Source organism: Platalea leucorodia (genome assembly GCF_965183815.1).
Source record: "Platalea leucorodia genome assembly, chromosome: 1".
In the NCBI taxonomy this organism is placed as follows: Eukaryota; Metazoa; Chordata; class Aves; order Pelecaniformes; family Threskiornithidae; genus Platalea; species Platalea leucorodia.
Genome location: NC_138823.1, coordinates 77,633,224 through 77,644,204, shown reverse-complemented (window position 1 = coordinate 77,644,204; position 10,981 = coordinate 77,633,224). Strand labels below are relative to the sequence as shown.

General features: G+C 38.4%; 1 protein-coding gene across 1 annotated transcript; it reads left to right on the top strand.

The window, feature by feature from the left end:
• Nucleotides 1-318: 318 nt before the first annotated feature.
• Nucleotides 319-10,678, top strand: LOC309598515 (uncharacterized protein C7orf57 homolog; the record flags this gene model as incomplete). Its single annotated transcript, XM_082329193.1, is given in 7 exon segments — nucleotides 319-502; nucleotides 1,268-1,376; nucleotides 1,462-1,672; nucleotides 7,150-7,265; nucleotides 8,307-8,362; nucleotides 8,365-8,439; nucleotides 10,608-10,678. Coding segments are annotated over 7 exon segments (822 nt in total).
• Nucleotides 10,679-10,981: the final 303 nt, after the last annotated feature.

The following is a 10,981-nucleotide window of genomic DNA, read 5'->3' as shown; positions in this document are numbered from 1 at the left end:
CTGCTCTTGGTGTCCTTGGAAATAGTTTTCTGCACGAAGATGCATGATCCCCTGTATTAGAACACTTTACATGAAAACTTGAATGCTGTTTCAAAACTGAAAACAAGGTGTTCCCTTGTTGCATCAGATCCTCTAGAAATTGTGTGTACTATATCCCCCAGAATAAGCAAGCCTGGTCTTCTGTCTCCAAGCTGAAATGCAGCATGCTGCTCAAGTTTCAGGTGGGCTTGATTTGTTAGTTGCCTGAAAAAGGGATGCTAGCAGTTAATTTTTACCACAAATATTTTCTTTTCCATTATCACAGGACGGTAATACCACATGCCACTGAAACGACCAAAGAAGTCGGTAACCTTGAAGAGCCCACTTCCTCCAGCACCCCAGATTCCAGGTCTCGGTGACCTTGCAAAATCTCCCCACGACGTGCCATCTGGGTGCCGCAGGAAGTGGATCAAAGAGACCGATGCAGCCTGCGTCAGGCTGGCAAAGCAAGGAGGCCGACCTGGTGAGCGTCTCTCTCGCTTGTTTGTTTTCCTCTGTTTTCTTCGGCATTTCTTGAGTGTGGTGGTAGAAAGTGCTTGTAGATACTACAGAAGAATCCTCTGGAGTTTTGAAATTAACCTACGGAAAAAATGAGCAATTGAAAATGTGACATAAGAGGTCACCTTCTCAAGACATCCTTGCAGTCTATTGTGTATAGGTACCTTTTAACAAAATGTGTAGTTTTGAACTGTATCTGATCTAAGTAGGTGATGACAGGTTAGCTGTGTTTGAGTGAGGTCTTTACAATTTATGCTTGGACTATTTAAGTAGCAGTCTGGTGAAAATGATGTTGTCACAAAAAAGCATAATCAGAAAACTTGGTAGAGGTTTATAAAGTGGTTTTTGTGATGACATTCAGTTTGTTACAGTGTTGTACATATTCTATTCTTGTTCCAAGGTGATCCGTGGTTTTGATATTTCCTTTATCAAAGAAGGAAGCTTGAGGAACTTGAGCAGATTGTTTGCATGCGCGCTTAGAGCAGGGTGACAAATCCAGAAATAGGAATTAACAGACCAGTACAAACATGTCAAAGCATTTAGAGTAAGAGAAAAAAGGTACAAGCAGAACGCAGTGCTGCAAGGTTCTGTCTGTTTTATCAAGGGAGACAAGTGCTCCTTCCTCAATAAAGCAAACATTTCTTCCTGATAAAACAGCAACCTGCAAACAAAGGTTTTGCAACCAGGTAAGAAGTCAGAAATGTAGTGGCTTTTGTCTTTTTCTCTTAAGACCTGCTGAAGCACTACACTCCTGTGACAAGGAGGTCCTCTCCAGCAGCATATGCTGTGCCTGACTGGTACTTGCACTGCTCCGATCCCCCAGCGACCGATGAGCCACGGTAAGTCTGCTGAGACTCCACATAACTTCTTGGATTCTCTCTTCACCTGTTAGTGTTTCAGAATACTTTTGTACTAAAGTGCAAGATATGAACATATCCCTTGTACAAACAAGTGTCAAATCTTTGCCTGCAGGAGCTATGTTTCCTCTCTACCAGATTATATGATTCACAGAGAGTTTAAGTCTGATGACCATTGTGGTAACAGTTATGAGCCGAGAAGAGGGCCTTTTGATTTTGATATGAAAAGTGTTTGGCAGAGGGATGCTGAGGACAAAGAAGACATGGAGAAAAAGAAGGTACGATGGAGAGGCACTCTGTGACAATGCTTTGTTTGTAGAGCTTGCGAAGACACTTCTGGCTGGGCCTGTGGGTTCTTCTAGAAGGGAAGCTGTAGTCCACCCGAGTTTCTGTATTCCAGAAGCAATATTTCTGTCACAGTTAGAGAATGCGAAGAAAGCTGTGTTTCTCTTAAGTGCTGCAGGTATAGCATAAGAACCAGAAATGCAGTTTCCCATCGCAATCTATGGTGTGTATATTTAAGTGTGAATGAAAGCCAGTAGTTAGTTTCTATCTTCATAGGCTTTATTTCCCCTGCAATTCACTCTGGTGAAGAGAATTCTTGTTTCATGATGTTGGGGGAGGAAGAAAGAAGGAGGAAGGAACAGAAGACTGTTCCAAAAGAGGAGTTTGTTTTAATTCAAAATGCAAGAGAGACCCCAAAGAGAGTGCACTGTCTTTTGAACTGAAGATGTATCCAAGACAAAATAAGTATAGCTATGCCCTTTTTGTGATGACCTTGGCATTTTGTCCTCGAAACCTCTCTTCCATCTTCCCTCTTCCATCCTCCCTGCCCCTGGCCATTTTAGATGCTGAAGCCTTAGGTTTTTTTAATATCCTCCATAATCTTGGTTGCCTCATTTACCATAGGTCTTTGGAGTATACATGGAAAGGCATTTGATGTACTTGAACACCAATACCTCCCTTCTTGAACAGAGGGGCAGATGTTGGACATTTTAGGAAAATAAGTCCTTAGACTTTGCTGAGATGAGTAACTAGTGCAAATTCAGAACGATGGCTTGTGTAAATGGGAACACCTCATTTCTGAATAGGCTTGAGAATGTTTACTTAACCTATGGAAACAGGCAAACAAGCAACGTATGCTTAAACTATAATTTGCCTGATGCTTGTAGGTGAAGCTTTTTTTCAATCAGAGATTTAAGGCACTGAAAACAGAAACTTAGCCTGCCATGGAGCCTCTTAAAGGATCGAATTAGGATGGAGAAGAAGTGCTGTCCCTCGCTCCCTTGCTTAAGAACCAATTGTCTTCAGTGCTCTAACAGTCAAACTTAACTTTGATGACAATAAGTGTAATTCAAGTCCATGTGGTGACTGGTAAAGTGAGACTGAGGTCCATATCTGTTTGGGTGGAGTTTGATCAAGACCCAGTTTCATTCAGTCATGTGAATGAAAGTTCCCATGTTTTTTAGTTATCACCACATACAAAGTGAATATATGTTATACATTCAGCTTGGATTCCAAATCTGCTGAGGCCTTGATATATAATTTACACTGCTCTTATGGAAGATGAAGTTGAGTTTTGCCTAAGGTACTAAATCTACCGAATCTTTTCTTTTAGATTAGGTGCCTGAGAAGGCAGATTCTGTGTCTCTAGTTTTAGCTCTACCTCCACACCACCATCTCTGAAATGGCTGTCCTTCACAGTACCTTTCCTGGACCCTGAAAAGTGTCTCATATATCTTTAAACATCACATGGTCCTTCTTTCACAGCTATTTCTTGTATTTCCTCTTATAGGAGGTTTCTATCTCATGCTTTAAGAGTACCTTCCTGAAGACTCTTCAAGTGAGACAATGGAACTAGCTCCACCAAACAGTCCTGATTTTACTTTTCTCACCGTACATCTTGTGTGTTGAAATGTAAGAGAGATATTCCAGAACACCACAGACAAATCTCGAAGGAATATTCAATTTATTTGTTTGACTACATGATGGTGCTACAGCAGCAAACTACCTCAAGTACTGAGACTGCACATATTGAAAGTATTTTTCAGTCCAGTCTGACTAAGCAGTTGTTCAGAGGAGAGATGTGTGATGCAATCATGGAGATAAATCCCAAAAGGCACCCTTAGGAACAAGTGCAAAAACATTTTAACCTCTAAGGGTACCTGTTCTACTCAGTTTGGAAAACATTGTTCCCTGGTGGGCCCTTGCTCTGGAGCTTTAAGCCTTTATGCCACTTTGTTCTGAAGTATTAGAATCTTCACTGTTCCTCACATAATGGTTGTCACTGCATAGAGGAGGACTGGAGATCAGGGGGACCATTACATGGTTCTCTGTGCCTTAGGATGGATCCTGTAGTTCCTCCCTAATGCCTTAATCATGGGGATAATTCTCGTTCTTCTGGGAATTTTGCAAAGCAGCAAAGATGTGTTAGTGCATGAAGAATTTAGCCTTTGTGCTCATGGCAAAGTGATGGACTGCTAGCCCAGGTGGAAGCATCCTTTCACCTATGCATCATGTGGACCAGCCAGGTTGGGTCAAAAATGCTATGAGCTTAAGAAAAAGGCAGACCTGTGTATGGCTGGGAGATCAGTTGGAGGTGGTACCAGAGTTAGCATCAGCATTAGGCAATCTTCCTGTGGCACCAGCAAGATTACTACTTCATGTCTGAGGTAATCTCTTTCAGGCATTTGCCTGAAATGTATGTGTATGTATGCATACATACATATGTATGTATGTGCTGTAGCAAAAGGATTACTCATCTGAGGTCAGGATTTTACCTCAGAGAGAGATTTGAAATGTAATCTAGAATTTTTCCCTTGATTGCAGCAGAGTCAGGATTTCATCAGGGGGCTTTTAGTTTTCCATGCTGGCAGCAGGTATCCATTATTCTTCATATACCAGCCAGGCACAATACATATCACAGTTCATGTTTCTTGAATCTGAGACTAATCAGCGTGTATGTATAATTAATATAGGTAGTAATTTTTAGGGTATGTTGTCGCCATCTCTTCACAAAGGGAGCAAATGCTTTAAACAGAGAACATGTAAAAAATGTCCTACATAGTTTGCTTTATCTGTGAAACTTGATGGCTGTTAAACAGAGGCTTATCAAAGTGAAAATGCCTCCTCAGCTATAACCATAGGGGTGTAGTGGCACAAGGGTCTGGTTTTAATGCTGAATTTGCCCAGCAAAGTAACAAACAGCACCTGATGGGGTTGCAGGTGCCCTCCAAAACCACATTCTGATCTATTCCCTTGCTCTTTTTGTCACTCCTTAGCTGATTTGAACAGTAGGGAACATTTTGATACCTGCAAGTTATGGTAGCCTGTCTCATTTAATACCAAGAAAAGAAAGACAACCTTTAAAACAGTGCGTGAGACTTGCTAGCAGCCTTCAAGTCTTTTCTCATTGCCTTTCCTTTCCCCTTTTTTTCCTTGACTTTAGTTTGGACAGTTGGGCCTTTGTCTGTCTCTAGACAAAATCCCTCTAGGCTTCTGCCCTGCCCTTTAACTAACTCTTTAATAACTAGACTTCCTTTTCTAATGCCTCTCTTCAGTGCCGAGAGGAGAGTCTCATCTCTTTCCATCTACTATTTGTATATTCTGCCTATCAAATAGTTCTTCTGTGTTGCCCTGTGTGCCATCATGCCTTCAATATGTGACAAAAGTTACCCGAGTTTGATGATTTCTGCTTGTCTAATTGAATTCTTTTTCTCAGTTGAAATTGTAGGCAACTGTGTCCTGGATCTGAAACTTCCATGGTATGTCAGATCTGTACTGGTACAGTTTAAGGATGGACAGAAGGCGGCCCTATAATTTTTTGCACAACAGGATCGCATTTTTGAAATGTAAAGCAGAAGTACGCTGCTTCAGCAGAGAACAGTGTTAACAGATTTGTAAAGCAGTTCTAAGTGGCTAACGCATTTTTTAACCCCTGGGCTGGACAACAGAACTCCTCTTCATCTGACATCACTGCCCCCGACGTCACTGCGTGCTCTTGCTAGTATCATCTCTTCTTCTCTGACAAGTGTCCCAGATTTTCATCTCTTTAAGCTTCAACATAACATCAGTCAGGCTGAAACCTAGTAGCCCATCCGCTTATTCTTTACCAGATTCTGGAACTTTTCTTCTGATGAAACTCTGACTCCACTGAAGCCTGCAGGGATTTTAGCACTGACGTAACACGTTGGTTTGCATTGGCGTCCTGTTTCAGAATCAGTAGAACTCTCTGTCGTAGGCTTCACTTTCTCCCAGAAAATAAGAAAACTTACACTCTCCAAATATTCAGGTCTGCTTCTTTTAGTGGCTTGTTAATGAGTTCACTGATTAGATGTGTTCAAATGCTATTATACTTTTCTTTGCTCCTTCTATACTAAATGTGCATGGGCTCCTTGAGAAGTCCGTGGTGTGTTTACATCTATTTTGGAATCTTCTCCTCATGGGTGTTTTCATGGGAGTTGTTTTGTAGTGTCTGTAATCCAAGTGCAACTGCTGATGATGCATCTAATTTTTGCACGCTGTTTGTAATTTTTAGCTCTGTTAACTGTATTGCAGTAGGTATGTCCACATAGGTGAAAAGTATCTTCATCCTTAATGTACTTTTAAATTTACAGAGCGATATATTTCACTTCTAGTTACCCTGTCCTGATTTTTTTTTAAATAACCTGCAAGTAATATCTCTTATCCTATGGGGTGCTCTCCTGTGTTGCATGTTTAAAAGAGAAAATGGTCAAATAATATGTAGGTTCTAATTAAAAGGATATATTAGTATAACACAAAAACTTTGTTAATAAGCTTTGAAAACTTGGTGCTGTCTTCAGGACTTTTTTTTTCTCTCTTCATGCAACAAAGGAATCTGTAAATAGTCTTTAAAGAGATTTTGTTTTTTCTTTAACCTCAGAATTTCGTGGCAGGTATCAGTGAAAAATATCTGGGAGTTGTTTGGGATATTTAATTTAATGCTTTTATTTGAGAGGGAAGTAAGTTGACTCTTCAGCAGCTGTTGATTTTGATCGACGTTATAATAAGTAGCTTTGTTATGTGTTGCTAATGTTTCTCCATTACTTTTCGGTTTTCCAACTTTCAGTCCTAGAGTTTGTAATGTCATTTCACTGGCTTTCTAGCTGTCATCTTTCTATATTTCAGTCAACACTGAGTTTCTTTACCTGTCATTAGCAAGTGAAAGATGATAAAAGTAAAATACACTTCTCTGTTGTAGGCTTCCCCCACTACATCTATATTTGTTTGAATTTCAAACCTCTAATTAATGTACCACAACTGTTTTCTTATTATATGGGATGTTTTACGCTTTTTATAAAAAAAACCCCAAAATGTAGTAATTAAACTGGAAATCAATTTCTGGTCCCACTGACTTTAGTAAGACTGGGATGTTGTCATACACTGCATACAGAGAAATAAGCCAAGATGAAAGGTTGCAATGGGTAACTTGGAATTTGAAGCTTAATTTTGGGTAGAAGTGTACTGTGAGGGGAAAGCTTTTGGAGGGCACATTTTGCACTATTGACATACTGAACAAAGAGCTGATCTCATCTAGAATAACTAACTAAGGTGCTGCTTTATCTTTTGCTATTCCTTTATATTCCTCTACTCTTACTTATGGAAATAATATAGATAAGATGATAGTAAAATTTGAAGACATTTAGGGCCTTTAATATAACATTCACTTTTGAAGGCTATATTATCATATAATCTTCTTGGTTATTTTTATCATAACTCCTTTTATTAAGTTCAGATTTCTCTAACACAGATAAAGCTCCCAGCTATAAACCCTAAACATCCAAGCAGAATGCCGAATGTTTCTACAAAGAAGGAATTTAGTGGGAAAAATAAGCTTTCCTTCCCACCTATGTAAGTAGTACTCTTATGAAATTCATTAAACTCATAAGCCTGCAACTATTTGTGCACACACTTAATATTACTTCTTGTGAAATTGCAGAGATTAGAGGATATGCATATGGATTTTGTGGATCCTTACTGCTACTACAGTTGCTATCATGTGTGATACTAAAACAGTTTTACAAACAACTAAAATAACAGCACTTTAAGTCTTATAGGAAAGCTAGTCAGTATAACTTTGCTCTAGGAAAATTAAGCATACAGTTGCATGTCTTCATGTAGCACACTTTTATTGTATTCTAAATTGTCTGTTTTTTTTCTCTCAGTACCAGTGAACAGATGCAAATGATAATGTACGTTATTTCGTAAGCATAGGTTACAGAGACACGAGTAGGACTACCATTTTAAGTAAACACATAAACTGTAGCCTATATAAGGTCAAGCACAGCAAAAATACTGTAATGAACACCTGGAAGATAATAGTCTTTTAAGCAAATTAATATATCACCTGTGATGTGATCATGTCATCAGCTGTGTGCACAACTGAATTGTTTCTGTGTACTTTGTCTTAAAAATTTATTACACAGTCATCAGTAATCCCAGCATATTTTAGAAGTATCTTAATGATGCAAAATAAGTGATTAAACTGTCCGATGAATTTAAGAGCAAACCTGTGACAAAATTTCATCTTTGAGCAGCACAGAATGAGTATTGTCAGCCTTTTTTACACATTCTTTGTATGATTTCCCTTTTTCACTTTTTCATCTCTAAGACCAGAACTGTGTATTACACATGTAAAGTTCCAATAAAATGGATGGCTCTTCTCATGTAAAATTACACATTACTGAATCGGGCGTAGTTGTGTGCTTTGGGTTTTTTTGTTTGTTTTTGTTTTTTGCTTAGATGATTACCTGTAGAATGTATGTTTAATTACTTGGAAATAAATTATGTTATAAGGCTATTGCCCTTTCTGTGCAAAATAAAATTTTCCCACCTAATCCCCATTTTTGTTTACTTATGCTATTGTTTTCCTTAATATATTTGGATTAACAGGCCTGCTCAGAGAAAAAGTGAAGCAGTAAACTTTAGAAAATTAATTAGCAATGGTTATGGGACTGGTTTCAGCACTGTACTGGACGGGCCAAAAAGATTCAAGAAACATCAGTAAATAGTGAGCAGTCCAAAGGTAAAATTATTGAAAGCTGTTTCTTTTAATGTGAGTTGGGATTTCAAGGTAACAGCAGAGGGCAGCCTGAATAATTTGTGTGGCGCTCTCTGAATATAGTGAGACTTACTGAATTACTATGCTTAGCTTACAATACCCTATGACCAGCTATGGAAAAGAGTGATCCTGTTTGTAGTCAGCGAAGGCAGGGGCTTTCATGGATTTTTTCATCTTTACAATTGCAAAAGTATGCTCTGTTCCAATACAAGGGCTTCTGTGTTTTTGTAAAATGCTGTGGAGACACAGCCATCCTCCTGCCTAAATTTAAGCAGACCACAAAATATTTGTTGCCTATTTGTTGTGAATAGTCTTTGGCCCCCAATATTTTTCTGAAAACTTCTGTGACAAATGTCATCGATACTCATGTTTAAGAAATAGATAACTTCATAAAAATTTGTCAAAAATAAACATACGCGCATCGTTTAAGACAGTGGCATTGCAAGAGTTTTATTAGAGAGAAAAAAACTTATCCAATGTTTACCTACGATTTCAAGCCTTACTTTGTCATGCACAGTGGTAACAGCTATCAAAGACATCACTTGAAAACACTGAGATATAAAGGTTAAAGGGCGGAAAATTCCCCTTCTGTCAAAGACCTTTTGCTTAGGCTTTTTACACTGGCTTGGTAACCATGGTGGGTATATCAGTTTTCTATAGCAACCTTTTAAAATGCTATTGAATGTACACATTGCAAGCTCCAGAATTTTTTTTTTTTTCATTTATTTATATCAGTGAATGCTTGTGTATACTCTGGGGATTGCCATGACTCCCTTGACCTTGATATATCAATGTGTGAAAGTCTTAGAGGCCAGTTAATGTAGTTTCTGTGACACTTCAGCACTTCCTGAATTCATCTTTGTGTCTTCTGTTAATGTATCTACAGTAATATTTTGTGTGTGTGTGTGTGTGTGTGTATGCAGAACCTCTTCCTCCAGGTGAGTATCAGAAGAAAACAGGCAAACAGAAAACTAGAAGTTGTGTGTTATTGTTTAGAAGAAAAACGGCTATAAAAAAGCCTAAGGGATGAAGCCAGATCTCGGTCTGGACCTGAAAGAACATGCATAACCTGAGAAGCAACTCTTCAAAGTCAACTTAAGTATCCAAACTCTGATCATGCAGAGGATGCTGCCTTGGGAGGCGCAATGACCTAAGAGTTCAGCCATGGAGCCTAAAAGTGCTCTGCCTTAGCATGAAAGAAAACCTTGAATATTCTTCTTTTGTCTTCAGATTCTATTTGACTTTCTTGTGCACTGACATTTTTCTTTTCCATTACTGTAAGTAAAATTAAAGGATTTGGGATTTTCAAAACCTCAAATTCATTCATTTGGTGATGGTTGATTTCTTTAATGTGAAGTGTGCCTCTAATGGGACATTTGGGATATAAAGAAAGCTGAAGATTGTTTCGGAGTAATCATGATATTGGTTTGGTTATACCACTTATGCGTAGAGAACAAAATGATGGGTGTACTGTAAAAGCTGCTGAAAAGTCAGTGTGCCGCACAGTTTCATATATAGATACATTTTATTTTTGAGATGCTTTTCTTTCACAAATTCTTAAATAACACAACACCTGCTTTGCTTGTATTGCCCTCCTTTGTCAATCATAGGTCTTCTGGTTGAGATTGATTCTGTATCTCAATGTAAAAGGAGATTTTTTTTTAAATGCTCTTAACAGTATGGTGTCATACAGACATGTACCTTGATTCAGTTTTGACCTTGTCCTTTTCATTGTTTCAGGTATGCACTGAAGGTAGTGCTTGTATTTTTTTCCCACTTGGGTACTTTTGTCTGCTCCTCCAACGCAACTGGCAGCATGAGCACCTTGCAGCTCCCTTTTGAGACGGAGCTTTCTCTGTTACCTCTTGCACAGGATAAGTCCAAGACACATCAGACAGGAGATATAACCCATTCCATATGTAAATCTATAACCCCTTTGCACTGGGTTATAGATTTGCATCATACTGCAAACTTTGTTAGGTAGCTTGTCTATCTTGTTAGTTAAAAATTAAAAGTACTGGAATTTGTATGCATTTTGATGTGAAAGTGAAACTGAAAATTTTAGTTGACCTTTTTATCCTTATGGTTGAAATTATCCTAAGAACTGTAATCTTTTTTTATTGCAGATTCAGAGCCATCACAGTCTGAATCAGCACCTGCAAGCAACGAATCAAAGCCACCGTTTCAGGGATGTAATAAGTAACTTAAAAGACTAAAGGGGAAAGCAAAGCCTTATATAGCTTACATAGTCCGCTATTTACATGTTTGTTAGATTACTTTTTATAGTCGAACTCATCCCTGATTGAGAAGTTCATTTGGTTTATAATATGAATGAACTTCATTGTGCTTGATTACAGCAAATTTTAAAGAACAGGCAACAGCTGTCAGTGTGTATTCCTAGATTTTTTCTTAATATAATAAACAAAATAAAGCAAAACTGAAGTTCTCTCCTACACCAGACTAGTGCTCCTTTGCTCCTGTCAAATAGGGTTACCAGATTGCTGCT